Source organism: Staurois parvus, unplaced genomic scaffold (genome assembly GCF_062004578.1).
Source record: "Staurois parvus isolate SC_StPar_1 unplaced genomic scaffold, SC_StPar_1.0 ptg000402l, whole genome shotgun sequence".
In the NCBI taxonomy this organism is placed as follows: Eukaryota; Metazoa; Chordata; class Amphibia; order Anura; family Ranidae; genus Staurois; species Staurois parvus.
This window is the reverse complement of record NW_028318198.1, coordinates 4,824,988-4,845,054: the sequence shown is the minus strand read 5'-3', so window position 1 is coordinate 4,845,054 and position 20,067 is coordinate 4,824,988. Positions and strand designations below refer to the sequence as shown.

The window sequence follows — 20,067 nt, the reverse complement described above, 5'->3', positions numbered from 1 at the left end:
CCTTTATATCTACTCATAGCTCCGCTTCTTGAGGGGGTCCGTCGTTCAGTAGGCCTCAGCAGCCCCTCGGTCAAGCAGCCCTACGACATGGCAAGTCCAGTCTGTGGGTAGGACCTCCAGTAGTTCGCATTGATATTTCAAAGTCCTGGAAGAACCCTTTCATCTTTATTAAGTCCACTGTCATTGAGGGCCAATGTTCTGGCCTTTTCTTGTAAGCTGCGCACCATCTAGGGTCGATATTCCAGAGCCTCTGTGTCTATCATATGCAGACTCTCATCCGCCATCCTGAGCTCTCTTGTCCCGCCGCTACTAACCAGTTTTATGATGAACTAGGAGCGCAGAGAGAGAAAACACGGAAGCAGATCACACAGAACACGATGTGTGGGCATTTATTGGGAAGTTTATCAGGGTGCAGACAATAGGACAGCTAGTCCACAGAACACCACAAGACACAGCAATACAGTAGGGTTCTCAGGATGGCAATATAGGACAACAGGGGGCCGATAATCTACTGGGCCAATAGGACAGAGCAGAGAAGGCACCGCGGGGGTTAGAGTCTGCGGGCAAGCGTTTTGGGCTGAACAGGGTTGTCCAGCACAGGGCAGAGGCCTGGGCACAACAGGATTAATCCAGTACACAGGATGCGGATCTGGGCAGAGGGTTAAGTCCAGCACAGGGCAGAGGTCAGGGCACAATGGGATTAATCCACTCACCAGCTAGCAGTGGAGAGCCTGAGGTGGAGAGGGCTGGGAGATCAGTAGCAGCCGTGAGTTGGGATCTCCTGGGCTTGCAGTTCGGTCAGTGAATAAGGATGGGGGGGGGGGGTCTGGCCACAGCACAGACCTTGCACAGAAAACAGGCAGGGGGTAGCAACCGAGCAGACAGAGTGCCCATTCCGGCATGCTATGCAGAGTCGGACGCGTTCTTGTTGCTGTGGTAAGCCGAGACTTGGCGTTACCATGGCAACAGGCCCCTCCCCCTAAGCGCCAGCTCCGCACAGGGAGTGTGGCCTTTGCCTCTGGTGGACAGGGAACGTGGGAGAAGTGGGATTAAGCCATGCCCGTGGAGACAGAGAGGGGGCAACAGGAGTGGAGAATCCACATGCAGGCACAGTGGGGAGGCAGACATGCTGGTGCTCGGCCAGAGGGGCAGCCTCAGCAGGGGGCAGACTCCTGGTGGCAGGGGAGTGAGGGACGCTGGGGGGGGCTAGCTCTGTGACAGTCACTTTCTGAAGTAGTGAAAAACCGATCACAACCTTAGTGTTGCAAAACATACTGATGACATTGGTTACAGAAGGATTTCTAAACTTCTGAATGTTTCAGAGAGCACTGTTTGGGCGGAGCAGCAACTCCCCTGACACATATTCCTAAAATATTTTTATTGTGCCCCTTCTCCATCTCTGTATGGCAGCGTTTTGAATGAACACCACATTGAGGATTGTGTATCTCCAGGAAGGTGTGTGCTGCAAGAGTAAATGGCACAAATGTCTGAAATGGGGGGGGGGGGGGTCTTGCTGCAAATATACTCAAAAATAATCCATAGCCCTTCACAAAGTGACTGTTACAGAGCTAGTCCCCCCTTTTCTCCTGCTTATCAACCTACAGAGAACTGAATTCAACCTGCAGAGAACTGAATACAAAGACACCCCAAAAATCAAAGTGAAAACCCGATGCAACAGGCTAATCAATTTCTTGAAATTTCATTGCAGCAACTCAAAAATGGTACTCAGTAGTTTGTATGTATCCTATTGAATAATACTGAATGATACCTACCTAGATTAGAACAGTTAAATTTGTTATAACAGTATTTATATCAGAGACAATAACTCAACAAATGTTGCTAAAGGTGTGCCAGGGTTGCCACTGGGATTCAAACTGAGAAATTCTACCATCTCTATATGCCATTATTTGCTCATATGTACAGTTGTGTTCAAAATAATAGCAGTGTGTTGAAAAAAGTGAATAAAGCTCAAAATCCTTCTAATAGCTTTTATTTCCATACACACAAATGCATTGGGAACACTACACATTCTATTCCAAAATCAAAACATGAAGAAAAATAGCAGTGTTTGTATTATTCTTTACAAACTCAAACATTCACTATATAAACTGAAAAATGTTTGAAGATTTTGCTTTCCTTTGAATAAATGAATATTTAGTTGTATAAGCACTGTTTCTGAGAATTGCTGTACATCTGTGTTGCATGGAGTCAACCAACTGCTGGCACCTGTGAACAGGTATTCCAGCCCAGGATGATTGGACTACATTCCACAGTTCTTCTCCATTTCTTGGTTTTGCCTCAGAAACTGCATTTTTGATGTCACCCTACAAGTTTTCTATTGGATTAAGATCAGGGGATTGGGCTGGCCACTCCATAACATCAATCTTGTTGGTCTGGAACCAAGATGTTGCACGTTTACGGGTGTGATTGGGGTCGTTGTCTTGTTGGAACACCCATTTCAAGGGCATTTCCTCTTCAGCATAAGGCAGTATGACCTCTTCAAGTATTCTGATGTATTCAAACTGATCCATGATCCCTGGTATGCGATAAATAGGCCCAACACCGTAGTATGAGAAACATCCCCATATCATGATGCTTGCACAACCATGCTTCACTGTCTTCAGTGTGTACTGTGGCTTGTATTCAGTGTTTGGGGGGTCATCTGACAGACTGTCTCTGGCCACTAGACCCAAAAAGAACAATCTTACTTTCATCAGTCCACAAAATGTTGCGCCATTTCTCTTTAGGCCAGTCAATGTGCTCTTTGGCAAATTGTAACCTCTTCAGCACGTCTTTGTTTCAACAGTGGGACTTTATGGGGGCTTCTTGCAGATAGCTTGGCTTCACATAGGTGTCTTCTAATTGTATCACTACTCACAGGTAACTTTAGACCTTCTTTGATCTTCCTGGAGCTGATTGTTGGCTGAGTCCTTGCCATTTTGGCTATTCTTCTATCCATTCGAATGGTAGTTTTTCGCTGTCTTTCAGGTTTTGGTTCCCATTTTAAAGTATTTGCGATCATTTTAGCTGAGCAGCCTATCATTTTCTGCACTTCTTTATACGTTTTCCCCTCTCCAATCAACTTTTTAATCAAGGTACGCTGTGCTTCTGAACAATGTCTGGAACGACCCATTTTCCCCAGAATTTCATAGAGAAATGCACTGTAACCAGCATGTACAACATTTGCTGCCTTCCTTCCTTAAATAAGGGCAATAATTGCCACCTGTTTTTCAAAGAATCAATGACCTCACTAATAGAACTCCACACTGCTATTATTTTGAACACGCCCCTTTTAATTAGTGATTCTACTACTACACCTGCTAGTAAATTATTTGCCATGTAGAAATATCATTTCTACCAAAAACAGTGACTGATCAGGTTAGTGATGTCTGACTGCTATTATTTTGAACACAACTGTATATACTGTATTTTTCGCTCCATAAGACGCACCTGACCAGAGACTGCGGACACAGGACAGGGGATGACCAGAGACTGCGGACACAGGACAGGGGATGACCAGAGACTGCGGACACAGGACAGGGGATGACCAGAGACTGCGGACACAGGACAGGGGATGACCAGAGACTGCAGACACAGGACAGGGGATGACCAGAGACTGCGGACACAGGACAGGGGATGACCAGAGACTGCGGACACAGGACAGGGGATGACCAGAGACTGCGGACACAGGACAGGGGATGACCAGAGACTGCGGACACAGGACAGGGGATGACCAGAGACTGCGGACACAGGACAGGGGATGACCAGAGACTGCGGACACAGGACAGGGGATGACCAGACACTGCGGACACAGGACAGGGGATGACCAGAGACTGCGGACACAGGACAGGGGATGACCAGAGACTGCGGACACAGGACAGGGGATGACCAGAGACTGCGGACCTTTGGGGAGGGAGGGGGAACGGGTACCTGAATTTGACAGGTACCCGCTCGCTCTTCCGCGTAGTTGTCCTTCCTCCTTTTCCCGCGGCGGCTTCTGTGACAGCCGGGTGCCCACTGCGCATGCGCGAGAAGAGCCGCGCTTTTTGAATGGCCCGGAGCCTTCTGGGACCTGCCATGTGTCCCAGAAGACATCGGACCATTCACAAAGCACGGCGCTTCTCGCGCATGAACAGTGGGCACCCGGTTGTCACAGAAGCCGCCGCGGCAAGACTGCAGCGATGGAGCGAGGAACAGGTAAGGTCCTGCAGGAGAGAAGAGCCGAGCGGCCGGCCCGATATTCTGACATGGTGGCGGCAGAAATACCGGACCGGCCGCTTTACATTCGCTCCATAAGACGCACTGACATTTCCCCCCCCCTTTTTTGGGGGAAAAAAGTGCGTCTTATTGAGCGAAAAATACGGTATATCATTGAGCTGTTTAATAACTTCTCTCAAATTCAGAGCTACATTAGTTTTTTACTTTCTTAGAATAGCTGTTCTGGCTGCAAACAACATCTGCATATAGATTGGTCTTATGGGTTTAGGGATGTCTATGATCGCTTTTTTTAGGTGCTCAACAAATTTGACACTTAATATGGAATAAAACTTTGTATTGATTTTAGTACATACTAACATAGAAAACAAAACTACATCACATTAGTACTTTTGAAATATAAAACCAACATGATACCTCATATGGCTTGAAGTTCACAATGCAACAATTCCAACTCCACATGTTTCGCCAAAGTTCTGGCTTCTTCAGGAGATTTACAGGTAGTTGCATGTAATTGCCACTAGAAAACTGAAATACAATTTTAACTTTACAGAATTACCAAAATTAGTAACAGAATCAATACAATACATACAAAATCAATTTCTACTAAACGTGGGTTTTTGTGGGGTTAACCCGCTGAGGCCATTGTTACTAGGTATGTCTTGATATATGAAAAACCCAGCAAACAAGCATCCACTTCTATATCCTCAAAAGAGTCCAAGATGAGCCAAAAGAGGGAAAAAGCTGCAACCCACCTATACGGACCTCCCTACTAACAAACATCAACATCTCAGTACAGGAAAAAAACAATATATATGTGTGTGTGCAGGGGCGGACTGACAACTCATGGGGCCCCCGGGCAATAGGGGATCATGGGGCCCCTGTGCCCTTGCCCAAACTCAAAAAAGCCTATGAAAAAAGGTACCAGGGGCATCTCATGGGGCCCCATACTGACCCCGGGCCCTTGGGCAGTGCCCGAGTTTCCAAATAGTCAGTCCGCCCGTGTGTGTGTATATGTCCGCACAGGCATAACTCAGTTTACGAATGTAATTCGTTCTGCGGGACTTTTTGTACAGTGAAGAATTAGTAAACTGAAATGCCGTTTCCCATAGAAATGCACTGAAAACCAATTAATCCATTCCGGAGGTCAGAAAAAAGTAAACGCTACTAAACTACCACGAGTTTTTTTATCAAGTCATGCGGTGTTTAAGTAGTGACAACCATGTGTAAAAAAATGCGGTTTGGACCTCTGTTGGAGTGCCGTCTTTTAAATTATTTTTTTAATTGCCGGCAATTCTTTCTTTTACATTCAGCTGTCAGTGGGAAACCCCGCTGACAGCTGAATGTAAAAGAAAGAATTGCCGGCAATTAAAAAAATAATTTAAAAGACGGCACTCCAACAGAGGTCCAAACCGCATTTTTTTTTGTTATTCCTCTTACTGTATATAACAACCCCTATACTTCAGTGTCCTCAGTCCCCACCTCCCACATGTCACAGTCCCCACTTCACAGTAGTGTTCTCAGGCCCCTGCACATCAGCTCCACCCACCCCTTCACAGTAGTGTACTGAACCCCCTTCACATCACACCCCCCCATTATTCTCAGCAATCCTCAACCCCCATTCAAATCATCACCCCCACCACAGTACTGTCCTCTGCCCCTTCACATAACCCCCAGCAGAACTGTGCCCCCTTCACATCCCCCCACAACATTGCCCCCCTTTACATCTCCTGCCCCACAGTATTGCTTCCCCACATCTCTCCCAAGAGCATTGCCCTACCCCCTCACATCACAAATCCCCCCCCCCCCCAACAGTAGTGTTCTCTGCCCTTTTCACATCACCCCCACACAAACACACACACAGCAATGCCCCTTCACACTGGACCCTGCCCCTTCACATACCCCCACAACACTGCCCCCCCCTTTACATCTCCCCATCCACAGTGTTGCCTCCCCCCTCGCATCACAAATCCCCCACAACAGTAGTGCTCTCTGCCCCCCTCATATCTTCCCCCCCTTTACATCACCCCTTCGCAGCACTGCCCCTTTACATCACCCCCCATCACCACATGCACACAGCACTGCTTTACATCACACAGCCAGAAGTGACAAAAAGCATCAGGGAATGACAGTGCAGCGACTGGAAGTGACGTGGTCCAAACCTAGAAGTGACGCGACAGCGTTAGTTACCAACAATCCGGAGGTGGTGAGAGCACCTATGGTCTATGATCACTTAAGGTTTATCCATGGTCAAATTATTGGGCTTTTTTTTTATACTCGTTTGCTTGTAATGTCCATTCATTAAATTAAAGGATCTTGCTTTTACACTATAACATTGGAGCGTTTCTCTGTGTTTGTGTTTTACATGGTATATCTCGAGGCAGTGGAGTTCCATATTTATGCAATGTGTAAGCATCATTTATAATTGGGAAGATTATCCCAGGAAGCTTGTTTGTCAACCACGAGAGTGAAAGGCAATTATCTGTGGTGAGTGTACATACATGTGGGGGATTTTTGTGAAGCACTTGGTTATCAGTAAAAAGCACGTGGTGAATTTAAAGGAAAAGAAATAAGTTTCATGGACTTTGGCTCACTACATTTTATTTCATATTTTTTGTGCACATTAATCATGGATGTTAAATTTATTTGATTGTTCACATTCATTTTGTGGCATTCACTTTATTATTAATTTAACGCCACTATAAACACTATATATATTATGTGTTGTGTGTTTATTTATGTTGGTGTATTAATAGGGTCCTCAATTCCTGCCTAGCAAGGTATAATTGGTCTCGCAGTTTTTGGGACGTAGAGAGCTTGTTATCAGCTATAAGTTTCTGAATAACATTAAGCAAATGGTTAACCTGCTGTGACTATTGCTTCGTAATCTTTGTGCTCATTTGTATAAGGATGCCTCTCATAATAGCCTTGTGTGTGTTCCACAAGGTTAAAGAGTTTCTTACCAATGGGGCATTGATAGCAAAAAATTATTTTAAAGTTTTGGTGATTTTAAGCTTATATTGCGGATGCAACAGTATGTAGGTGTTATTACGCCATCTGTTAGCCCTTGTTTCAGTGCAAATCTCTCCCACTGTAATAGAAATTGGAGAATGGTCAGATCATGTGATGGTATGAATAGCAGAGTTACTAATGTTCTGTAATATAAATTTGTCTACCAAGAACAGATCAATTCTTGAGTAAGAGTGATGAATGTGGGAAAACTACGTAAAATCTTTTTCTGCGGCGTGCTGGCACCTCCATACATTAAACATGCCTGATGTTGCAATAAATTGAGCTGGTGTAGCTCTGAATCTATTGATCTTAGAAGAGGCGAATAAATCCAATACTTTGTTGGGGATAACATTGAAATTGCCACACAGGACCACATGACCTCTATGTACGACGGTAATTTTTTTTTTCAGTTTGTCAAAAAATCTAATTTGCTTTACATTAGGTAGAGAGTGGCAAGCGTATAGACCACCTTATTAATTTCACAAATCAGAATCAAATATCTACCTGAAATATCAGGAATCACATCTATTTGCTTAAAGGAGACTCTTATTGCAATAGCTACGGCTCTTTTTTTCTTTTTAGCAGCATTAAAGAGAAAAATGTTTGGAAAATTGCGGTGCTGAAGAGAAGAAAAATGAGTCTCCTGTAAGCATAAAATGTCACATTGCAACCTACTGGCTTCCTTCCTTGTCATATGCCTCTTAAATGGGCTATTAAATGATGAAATTTTAAAAGACATATTGGAGAGAAGGTAAATTCTTCCTTGAATTCTGAGGTGATAGGAAAAGTGTTTTAAAAGGTACTATATGGCAGAATGTTAGGTCGGCAATAAGACAAAAACAGAAAAGGGTAACACTAATCTGCACTTACAAAATTTGTGCAGATGTATTTATCATGAGGGAGAGTCCTCTTGAACAGTGTCTTGGATCCAGGATGTTCCATGTACGTAGAAGACACAAGCCATCTTTCACAGTTGTAACAACATGGGTGTCGACTCCTTCTGTTATCAGCAATTTTGCGGGATATACCCATCTATATGGGATACGGTGGTTGTGAAGTGGCTTAGTAAATGGTAGCCAATTGCCTTCTTTGTTGCATTGTATAAGCTGAGAGATCAGCGAAAAGTTGGATAGCTTGTAAGCTTTGTAAAATAATTTCTTTATTTCTGAACGCCAATACTTTTTGTTTAGTATGGTAGAAGTGAATTCTTGCAATCATGTCTCTCGGCAGATGATTTGGGAGATGCTTGGGTTTTGGAAGTCTATGTATGCAGTCATTAGCTCCTCCGTTGGCACTTCTGGGAGGGCATCTTGCAACACCTTAGTGAAGTAAGCTTTCAGCTATGATGACTTCACTGATTTTGGGATCCCTCTTATTACGTTACGTTATTACGTCTGGATCTGTCTTCCAAATCTGCAATTTTTGCTCTGATCCAGTGCAGCTTGTCATCTTTCATTATGGGAATCTACCAATTCATTAAAGGTGGAGGCAAACTCTCCCATTTTGGTTTCAATATGGGATACTTTTCATTACAGCACCCACATCTGCTTTAAACTGCTGAGCCAGTTACATAATATCAGAGTGAATAGTAGTATGTAGGGAGACAAACATGTCCTTTAGAGTGGTGTCAAGGACTGGTTGACTAGTTCTGGGGAATGCCAAAATGCAGTCCTGTAATTCCTTGGTATCCTCTAAGAATCCAGTGCACTCACCTCCTGTACTGTGCCCTGTAGCTTAGGCCTCACTTTTACTGTGCTTGATATGAAGAGGACTGTGATTTTAGTCCTTGGTTGGATTCAGCCTTTGAGGTGTGCTTGGCAGAGTATTTACTTGCTGAGCTGTGTTCCCGGAGAGTTGCTGTATAAGGAGCTGGGAGAGCCGTTGGCGACATTTTGGCTGCTGAAGCGTGGCAACTGGGGAAAAAAGTCTGTAATTTTCCCGGTCTGCTTCTCTCTTTGTGCTTCCTGCATGACATGTCCAAAGTTGCCCGAGTCTCAGGGACTTGTTTGTGTTGGGATTCGAAGTCCTGTGTGTCTGGGAATCGTTCCAGTGAGACAGCATGGGAAGGAGCTGTGCTTCTATGCGGCCATCTTCTCCGCTGGTCGGCCATGCCCCAGGAAAAGCATTTTTACTTTGTTCATCCCTTGCTCCCCTGGCAGGGAGTCCTCTCCTCTTCTGATACTCAAGGTTATTTAGAGATGGAGTTCCTCTAAACAAAAATAAAACAGATCTAAAACTATTCTAGTGATTCTTTACAGGTGTTATTAGCTTTATTGACTCATTCTTCTAGCAGCCACCAGATGTTTAAATATTAACTTCAACAAAAGTTGGTGACTTATGGTTTTGTGTATATTTTCTACTACTGGGGCTGTAGAAACGCTTACATAGAGATAATACATATCGAAATAATGTAGACCAACTATGTCATAAAATAGAGCCGTGCATATATCTCTATAACTCATATGTGATTATGCAACAACGGTGAATAACTGAATACAACTTAAAAAGTCCATAATGTGTGCATGATCCGTACCTTTATAATTTATTCACAAAACAGGTGCTCTTTATTGCTTATATCCACATATATTCCTTTATGTGCTTCTCCACCAGAGACATACATATATACTCTCACCTCCTTTTATGACCCAAATTGCATAGGTCAAATGCCAGGTAGGTGTACTGCATAGAGGACTCCACTTTCCTCCTGACTCTGCTGCAAACGGTACCGTCTCCTCTTTATCCCACAAATCCTCTGCATATGTAAACAGAAATGCTTGCCATAGTGTAGTATATAAATATTATTTATTAATATTATTATTATTCAAAAAAAAAAGTACACTCACATTTAAAAGTGTCCTACTGGGACGCCACAGAAAAAATACCTTGTTATAATGTATTTTCAATGTGTTCAGGAATTTCCAAGAAGGTGGCTCGTAAACTTCCAGTTTTTGCAGGCTTGACATCATTGGCCCACCCTGCGCGTTACATTATGTGACTTCCTCAGGGTTAAAAGGTAAAGGCGGCATTTGACCTATGCAATTTAGGTCATAAAAGGAGGTGAGAGTATATAGGTATGTCTCTGGTGGAGGAGCACCTATAGGAATATATGTGGATATAAGCAATAAAGAGCACCTGTTTTGTGAACAAATTATAAAGGCACAGATCAAGCACACATTATTGACTTTTAAGTTGTATTCAATGTATTCACCATTGTTGCATAATCACATGGTTTGGATGCTTTAATTCATATATGAGGTTATAGAGATATATGCGTGGCACTCTTTTATGACATATCTTGTATGTGGAAACGCATGTAAGTGTCAGCAACACTGGTGTACAAAGGAATTTGAAGAATTATTTGTTGCGCTGAAGTTTTATTGGTACACATTAATGTAGACTGTTTGAATTATTTTATAGAGATAAACCCAGAAAAAGTGTAAAACATGCTTTGTACTGAAATATATTTCATGAGTGTGAGCTTGCTGAGTAACAGACACTATTGTTTTAGATTTAAAAAAACCACTGTAGCCATTTTTAAAAATAAAAATTTATTCACCTAAAAATCATTACAATATGTACATTCCACAAATATATTGTGAACTACAAATAAGTTGCTTCTCACAATTAGTGGTGTTCTGGGTCTGCCAGTACTGAAGCTGCTCTGCCTTCCATGTTATATCACCTGAAACACAAATGACAGTTTAATCCAAAGACCTAGGTAATGTTTGGCCTGTAAAATCAATGTTAATATATTGTACTAATAATGCAACTGATGTAGAATGATTTGTCTTTTAGCGGCAGCAATGAATAGCATTGACACCCGATGCCTGAAAGTTCTGCAAATTAATGTTACAAATTTCTCCCTATAAAGTGTAAAAAAAATAAATCTCTTAAACTGAGGGTTTTCTAAAGAGGAATTGTGGTAGTTGTAGATTTCCCTAGCACCACCTGCTTGTGAATCCTGGGGAGGCAACCTGATTGAGTAAGAGCCTGTGTCAATAGGCTTTGAGCTTGTTGATGTTATCAGTTTGAGATGCTTCTGAGATTAGTCAGCATTTACTGACCACCACATTTACCGTCTTTCAAACAGGTTTTACATGGCCATAAACGTGTATGGTATAGTGAAACCCACTTGAAGGCATTTCCCTATATATTCCTTCCTACCGAGTAAAATCATTTTTTTGTTGGCAAAACTTCTGTCTTGATTATCTGCACAAGAATACATAAAGTGTTGTATTTGCTGTGAAGAATCAAAGAACCAAGTCTGCATGATGTAAACTCAAAGTGGTGTTCCGGCCACGTGTCCCCCCACAAAACAAGTTAAAAAGTCAACAGTTAAAATACTGTAGCTGATGACTTTTAATATTAGAGCACTTACCTGTCCAGGGATCCAGCAGTGTCCTCACCCCGAGAAGATTTTTCAATCAGCTGATGGGTGCTGGCACCATCTTGACTAGTGGAAACCGGCCGTGAAGCCTTGCTGCACGTGCGTGAAGCACGCTGCGCCTTGTGAATGGGCTGCAGTCCTCTGGGACATGTGAAGTGTCCCAGAAAGTGACAAAAAGATAAAAACAGGTATGTATTCTAAATGGATCAAAATGTTGCTGTAGCTATTTGTGGATCTAAAAATGGATGGTACATGTGCTCTGTTCCGTTTGTTTACATTGCAAAAACCCATTATCTATATCCTACCTGAGATTGTTTTTTCATTATTTTTATTAAAACGGTTTATTTTTTAACAGAATTACAACATTCCTATGTATTCAGTTAGTCTGAAACCAGTTAACTGGATTTATAGCAAGTGTTGTAATATAGGAAGAGACACACAATTAGATATTCATAATTTTCTTCTCACTTTATAGGCAAGTGCATTTTTATTTTATTTCCCCGCTCCTGTACCCCACCTAACTGATCAAATTTGAAAACAGAAGTTGTTGCCAACTTATGAAACAGTATTTGCTGCCCAGGCCAGCATAGTGCCTGCTTTGTCAAAGGTTACCTTCAATGTGTGCATTCATAAATAACACGTACTGTATATACTAAATCATCCCCAGAAAAAGGACATCTGGGATGCATGTGCAAAGTTAAGCGGAGATAGCCCAAACCTGTAAAGCTGCACCTGGTGCACTATGCAAATAAAATTAAAACTGCCCTGGTCGTAAGCATCGAAAACTTCACCTTGCTGGATGCTATTCATTTTCCAAATTTGATCAGAAGGGTTAAAAAGGGGGGGAAATAGAGTATAAGGTAAAAGTGAACTTACCCTTTAAAGCTCAACTTCAGTCTGGCCCAAAAAGTAACGTGATTGTAAATTGTTTTTTTTTTAATTATCTCATAATAGTTTCATACTTACTTGCTCTGTGCAATGAAACTGCACAGAGCAGCCCCAAATCTCCTCTTGTTGGGTCCCTGCCAGAGCTCCTGGCTCCTCCCTTCCACTGAGTGCCTCATAGAAAGTGGGCTATGTGGGCATTTGTGCGGGCTTGGCCCGGAGCCACACTGTGTCTATTGACAGAGACAGCGGGACTCTACCCTGCCCTCTGCTCCCTCGTCACTGACTGAGTGACAGCAACAGAAGCCAATGGCTCCCATTGCCTCAGCAAAGCCAGAGAGACACAGAAGTGAGGGGAGAGAAAAGCTGCAGATATGCACAGAGATGGATCAAATTAGGGCCCAGGCAAGTAAAAAGGGGGGTGAGAGGGCGATACTGATGCCTAAACATCAAGGGCCCTCCCATATTGCAGGGTGGATGAGAAGAAGACCTAAGTGAGGCTGCGCCATGGCATAAAGATTTATCTTTTAAATCCCCTCTAAACTAAACAATTATATCCTGAATAGGCTGGACTGGGTGGGGGCAGAGATCCACTTTAAATAAAGGCTTGGCATGGAGGCTCTTTAAAGTGGATATATAACCATTATAGTAATATTGTCAGCTTTCTCAATGCTCAAAAGGTAAAACAAATCAACATAGTTTTCTGATACCATACTTGTGTTGCTCCAAGTAAGAAGTGGCCACTACGCAAGTTTGTCCACCCAGATGCTGAGTTATTATATATCTGAATTCACATACAATAATACTTTAAACAGTGCTACAAATAAAATCTGAAATGATGGCTGTTGGACTGTGCAATTCAAGAAGACCGCAGGTAACAGCAACCCAATGCTTTTTAAAATCCTGCTGGTGATTTGAGGTGTGAAATCCAAAGCCTTGCCAAGAATTGTTTTGGAAAGTCTCTTCTGTGTAACACTATACTTCTAGCAGAATATAATGCTATAACTGTGCAAGAAGAGGTTTCCAATACTGATTACATTTCTATATACTACCTATAACCTAATTTATAAGGGGAAAATTGTGTGAATGTGACTCAAGTATAGAAACATCACTACGAAGCAATAAAATGTACCAGAAAATGTAATTAAAATCATAACATAGCTTACTTCTTTATTCTAGCTGGGAAGTGAATATATTAAAAAGGATACAACAGGAAAGGATACACTTTGAATGCCCAAACAGCAGTTTCATGGTCATCTTTAAGGAGAAAAACAGCAAAACTGTTTTCACTGCTATGTTTTTATGCTGGACAGAAGACATAATACAAACTGCCGAGCACTGCATGAGTTTTTATTCCAGGGAGACTTTTTTTTTTAACTTGTACTTTTTTTGTTGCTCTAATCACAGCTAATTACATTTGCTAAAGGATAAGCTGGCAATAACCTAAGGGTATGTACCTATTACCATATGGCCAATATACAGAACGATGTTAAAGATGTGAATTATAATAGGGGGTAGGATATGGCAGTAGTTCCTTGGCGATTATGACCAGAATAGATACCTTCAGGCACATGCCCCCAACACTATGTGGCATTTACTTACTTCAATTTCACTAGCCTAGAAAGCATTTACTCTAGCTGAAAGACAAGCTGGCATATAAGTGGCTTTTAATGGCAGCGAAAGAAACCTTGGTCAGAGAGGAAATCATATTTTATACAGCAGCTAAATAGACAATAAAGTAATTGGTCATCAACATGTAACTGTTTTTCTCTGTATAGCCAACACTGTCCTTTAAGGTGGAACTAAAAGCATAAAAAAAATTAATTGCAAGCAGGCAGGCTGTTTACTAAAGAAGAAACATGCTATGTCTCTTCTGCAATGCAATCCTCTCTAGAATATACACTATGGGGTTGATTTATAAAACTGGAGAGAGTATAAAATCTGGGCAACTGTGCATGGTAGCCAATCAGCTTCTAACTTCAGCTTGTTCAATTAAGATTTGACAATTAGTCACCAATCACACTGCTGCGATTTAAAATCATGCAATTTGTGTGCAATTTCAGATGTAATTTTTGAAGACTTTATTGCTACTTGTGAAGATTTTCAATGATTTCTTGCAATTTGCGGTGTGATTTACATTGTATTCTATGTATGTGAAATCGCAACAAAAAAACTGCAGAAAAAAGTAATGCAAGAACTACTTTAGAAATCGTGCTGCAGAAAATCGCACACTGACATTCACATTCATTAGATGAGAATTGATTTCAATTCGCAAATCGCATTGGCATGATCAGGCACTAAAACCTAAAAGCTCATTGACTGCCAAGCACAGCTGCATCAGTTTTTGCACTCTTCAGTTTTAGTAAATTATTCCCTATGTGTGGGAGTTACATCATTCCCCAACAGCCAAACAAGATGGCTGTAGACCTGGCATGCAGAGGAAGCGGATAAGAGATGTTGGTATTGGCGAAAGGAGCTGAGTATCCGTGGACTTTTCTAAATAAAAAAAAATGCAGTGCAGTACTATAATAAAGTGCTAAAATAAATAAATATACATATGTGAATACAATTGTGCTTTGTGACAATGTGTGCTACATAAAATTAATATCAACACATATATATATATATATATATATAAACTACATATGCCCAATAACAATGTATCCAAATACCAAATGAATAATATAAACGGTGAATTGTCCCTTAAATGCTCCAAAATCTTCTCATATGTTTATGCGATATGCCTCCCGTGCATCAATTTTAATGCACGAAAAAAAAAAAAATAATATCCAAATGTTTGATGGTGTTATGTTGAGTAAATAGATACTCAGCATGTCAAAATTGCACATGCTTGTGGAATGGTGACAAACTACGATGCTTAAAAATCTCTCTAAGTGGCGCTTTAAAAAGCCTTTACAGGTTACTAGTTTAGAGTTACACAGGACTTCTAGAATTTTTGTTTTCACTAGAATGTTCAGGACAATACCTCACATGTGTGGTGTGAACACTGTTTATGTATGCATTTGCCTTTGCAAGGTATGGCAGGATGAGACAAGGGGGGGGTCCTCTTTACTGAGGCGTCTGGGGACTATTAGACAGCAGATCTCTCCTCTGTCCTGAGAGCATCTGATCAAACCAAGATCGGTTTGAGCACATGCATTCTCTAAACCAAAAAGGGCTTGTTACATTCTGCAGAAACCAGGAGTGACAAAATACCTGTTTCCAGTTTTGAATACCATAGGGATTATTGGGAATGTTCTGGTCGCTGATCAGCTCTATGGTAAGCTGGCAGTACTGCTGGCTTCAGTCCGGCCTCTCCCATTCCACCAAGGAATGAAACGAAGAATCAATTCCTTAGAACAGCCCTCTCCCATTCTGGGAGTGTGCAATTACTCACTGTGCTGGCCCAGCCCCTCTGCCCCTCCCTGGATAACTCTATGTAGCTGTTGGGGAAGAAGTGAAGGGGAATACAGAGTGTAAGTTGAATGTCAGCTCCAAGTCTGCTGGAGATGCTCACATCCCATCCAAGATGGCGACAACCAAGAGCAGTCTCAAGGCATACACAAGGGAGGTTGTTAAAAGGTAAATAGAATACAGGAAATATATTATATTCACAAAATTTTAATCAGAAGATTTCTTGGTTGTTGAAATGAATAGTCAGGCGACAGGGTCTGTTTAAATAACACACATTATAGGACTTTTGAAGAAGTTACATAAATGTAAAAAGTACAACAGCTAGTTACCCAGCTATTAAATGGATGTGTCTTTAAGTGTTCTTTGAAAAACAAAGTGACAAAAATCTCAAAATTGATTATATCTCTCAACAGTAAACAGGACCCATTCAAAGAGCCCCTGAGAATTTGCCTTGATGGCATCTCTTGTATAACTTACCTTGACTGCTATCTTTTGACTGGCATTTTATTAGCATTAGGCTTGGGACGAGCTGATCGTGCAAATTGCTGTGGCTCAGTTAAGGTACGGTAATTCATAAAAAAAGAACAGTGTTTACATGCATATTCGCTTTTAGCCAATGTGTGACCTAATACAAGAATGGAAAGCAAAGAAAAAAAAAAAAAAAAAACACAGGACAATTAAAAAAAAAAAAAAATCTTGGGAATGATAAAACACCTCTGAACACTAAAACACATACAACACATACACCAGAGAAAAAAAAAAACTCTGCCCCTGCAATAGAGGTGAGCCCACATTCAGATCATCATCATCTTGACCCTGATTTAACTTTATAGTAATTAGATGATCAAGCATTGAGCCCATAAAGTCTGAATGCCCCTTTCATTTTTGTTATAGATAACTTACGTGAAAAACAAAGAAAATTCAGAAGATAAACTGCAATATATCAAAATGTAGGTTTTGATGCTGAAAATGACAAAGTTCGGTTTCAGTGCTAAACACAAAAATAACATGACCAAGAACTACAAATTAGACTTCCCAACATCAATAAACCCCCAGGCTGTCACTGGAGTGGTACACTGCAATATAAAGGCTTTATTAAACACAAAGCATCAAAAATGAATTATTATGGATGTACATATAAAGGTTTTGGTCACCAAGCGGTAAGCACCAGAATACCACATAACCCCTTTGCAATCATTGCGACAACATGTGACAGCTGTTATCCGAGCTATGGTGGCCCAATGAACAGGGGTTTATGTTGTAATGGCTACCAAATAAATATGGTGTAAATAAAAGGAGTAATTATGTTGTACTGTCCCTTTAAAAAATAATCCACACAAAATAGTAAATTCTGCAGATGACAGAATCCAGTGCGTTAAAGCAAATTCCAGAGCAATACGTACACCTGCAGCTTCAAAATGGAGATCAGATTCTACATTATTATTCTACCACATGCACTGTGCATTAGGCTGAATTTGATAAAACTGCCCCATCCTTCACTCCAGCCTCTCTTTTTACCATATACAACAAAAATTAATATCACAGACTATTAGGCAGGGGTACTTTCAAAGCATGTACGTTTTGTTTTTTTCTCAATAGACAAGTATACAAAACAGGAATTTCGGGTCTCATCTCCACTGAATCAATGATGAAGGCATACATCTAGAGAAACCCCTAATACACTTACTACTTATAACAAATCAGTATACAAAAGGATACAATGACCAATGGCTTGTCAAAAAGAACATATCCATGGACATGTTTTAAGGCTTTTGCTGCTGCATCTTCATTGGGAAAGCCAATAAAAGCTTGTCCCTTCATTCTCCCTTCTTTCATCAAACGAATGTCAAACCTATCATAGGTTACATGAGAGGAAAAACAAAAACAAAAAAAAAAAAACACATCAGTTTATGGAGTACAAAAAATAATGGTGAATTACTTTGAGAAAAAAATACTTCACTGTAGCAGCAATTCATGCTAGTTGTAGATGTGCCCGCACTGGCAGGGCCCTGTTTGCTGACCTCACTGCAGAGAGTCTGCTTTTGTATCCACAAAGGAACCAGCAGCTGGACAGCCAAGAGGAAATGTGTACACCACGCCGTAGGTAGCAGACACAGCAACAAATTACTGTGGATTTAACGAAGTGTTAAAGAAATAATAAAATAAAATACCTACCTGTAATTTCTTTATCTTGGATTAGTACAGTGCAGGACACAGGCCTAGTTTTCATAGACCATAGGTTATATGCTACCTTTAGGTGATTGGACACTGGAAAAGTGTTGCTGTAACATCGCTAGTGCACCCTCATATAACCCAATACACTCCATGGGACTTCTGTTTTGTAGCAGGCAATAAGGAGAAACAGAAGGGACTCCTGTATTGTGCTCCAAGATATGGAATTTACAGTCAAGTCAAAAACCCAATTATCCTAACTGCACAGTACAGGACACCAGACTTGTATTCATAGTTTATAGGATATCCCTAAGCAATAAATTGAGGGGTGGGCAACAATGAGGCAAACAGCAGAAAACAGCCCACAAAAACAAGGGTCAAACACAAAACACTGACACCTTGAGGAACCTTGGGGCAGAAGCTCACACATCATTAGAGCTCTAGAGATCTACCCGAAAAAAAAACTTTGAGAAGTTATGAAAACAAAACCGAGTGGCAGCCTTGCAAACCTGCAAAACGCAAATTTGATTCTGAAAAGGAACACCAACAGATCTGATGGAATAGGCGCAGATAGGAAAGAAACATTTAAGCTTTTCAAATTAGCTGACTGAGCCACCTAGCAATGGTTTAAGAGGAAGCAGCATGTCCCTTTTTGAGGCAGCTTGTCAATTTTCCACTTCTGTTAAGAAAATAGCAGAGAGAGCTGGAATGATTCTCTCCGCCTAGGAGAGAATCAGGTTTGCTTCATTCAGGCTGCCGGCTGTGGCCTACATATACCACCAAGGGGATACCAAAAGTCCGAGGTGGTGTCTGACTGCATCCTAACTGCTTGACGTTGTAGGAGAGGTGTCCAATGTCTTATGCTAGTCTTATGGCTCCCTGTTCCAGAATGTTTTAAGGGAGCATTGAATGCTGTGGAGACCAGGTTCCATGTACAGTCAAGGAATTGCAGAGTTGAAAACTCACAATGACAGGGAAATAAAAATTTTGCCTGGCTGGAAAGCAGTAGAGGGCGATCCAAAAAATGATCTGTTCGTCTCACATCATGAGAATGTTGCTCTGCAGAGGTCTCAAGTGGAACTGAGCTACCATGAGGTCCAGAAACCTCATGCAAGAGGCGAGTCATGAGATGCAGGGTTGATCACAGTCTGACAGTTTGCCCTCACAGAAGCAATCTTTTCCAGGGATAGGAATGTCTTTGCCTGAGACATGTCCAAAATCAAACACAAATACACCTGAGGATGAAAGGCTGCAGGGCAGATCCAGATTGTCATTTGAATGTTAGAAAACAGGACCGTGCCTGAGGAAGGTCTTCCAGGTTCACTGTGAAATGGATGCCCTGGAATCTTAGCAGGGCCAGGAGAGGAGCCATTACTTTTGTGTAGAGGACTGCTTGCATGGCAGGGTGACAAACCGAAAGCGGTGGTCCCCTACAGCAAAGCTTAGAAAGTGTTTGTGTGCGGGAAAGAGGGGAATGTGATGATAGGCATCTTTGATGTCCACTGATGCAAGAAATATCCCTAATCTGATAGTGAAGACAGATCTTGTAAGATCCATGTGGAATTTGGGGACACGCAAAAATCGGTTTGGGAACTTTATCCCCAAACGGGGATAAATGCCTCCATTCAGTTTTGTAACTGTGAAAAGGTTTGATTAAAAACGTTTGAACCTTTCCTCTGCAAGAATTGGAATTACCATTCCTTGTGCCTGAAGATGATTCAGGGCATCCCACTAGTCTGCATGTCTTTGAGGTGAAGCTGGTAGATTGGAAGTTAGGAATCAAGGTGGGAACAGGGATAGAAATTATTTTTTTTGCAGCCCCTTGAAAAGACAGAGTGAACCCAGATGTCTGGATGTCTCTGATCCAGACTGGCATAAATACCAATAGGCATCCCCCTATTCCAGAGAGTTGAGATGCCCCTTCATTGGTAAAGTAGTAGGGCCAAAGCCTCACTTCTCCCGGGGGATCAATAGAGTGCAAT

At 41.6% G+C, this 20,067-nt stretch overlaps 1 protein-coding gene across 2 annotated transcripts in view; it reads right to left on the bottom strand.

The window, feature by feature from the left end:
* Positions 1-10,756: 10,756 nt before the first annotated feature.
* RNPC3 (RNA binding region (RNP1, RRM) containing 3) overlaps positions 10,757-20,067 on the bottom strand; it is a 49,756-nt gene continuing 40,445 nt past the window's right edge. Inside the window, exons 13-16 of one of the 2 annotated variants that reach the window (XR_016314097.1) lie at positions 17,633-17,765; positions 16,391-16,458; positions 13,666-13,756; positions 10,757-10,909 (exon numbers count right to left, since the gene is read on the bottom strand). Coding sequence is in view for 1 of the 2 variants with exons in the window: in XM_089686605.1 (XP_089542731.1) it covers positions 16,399-16,458; positions 17,633-17,765 (193 nt within the window). In the remaining variant the exon portion in view is untranslated. The remainder of the gene's footprint in view (positions 10,910-13,665; positions 13,757-16,390; positions 16,459-17,632; positions 17,766-20,067) is intronic. The other variant, XM_089686605.1, reaches the window with a different exon arrangement.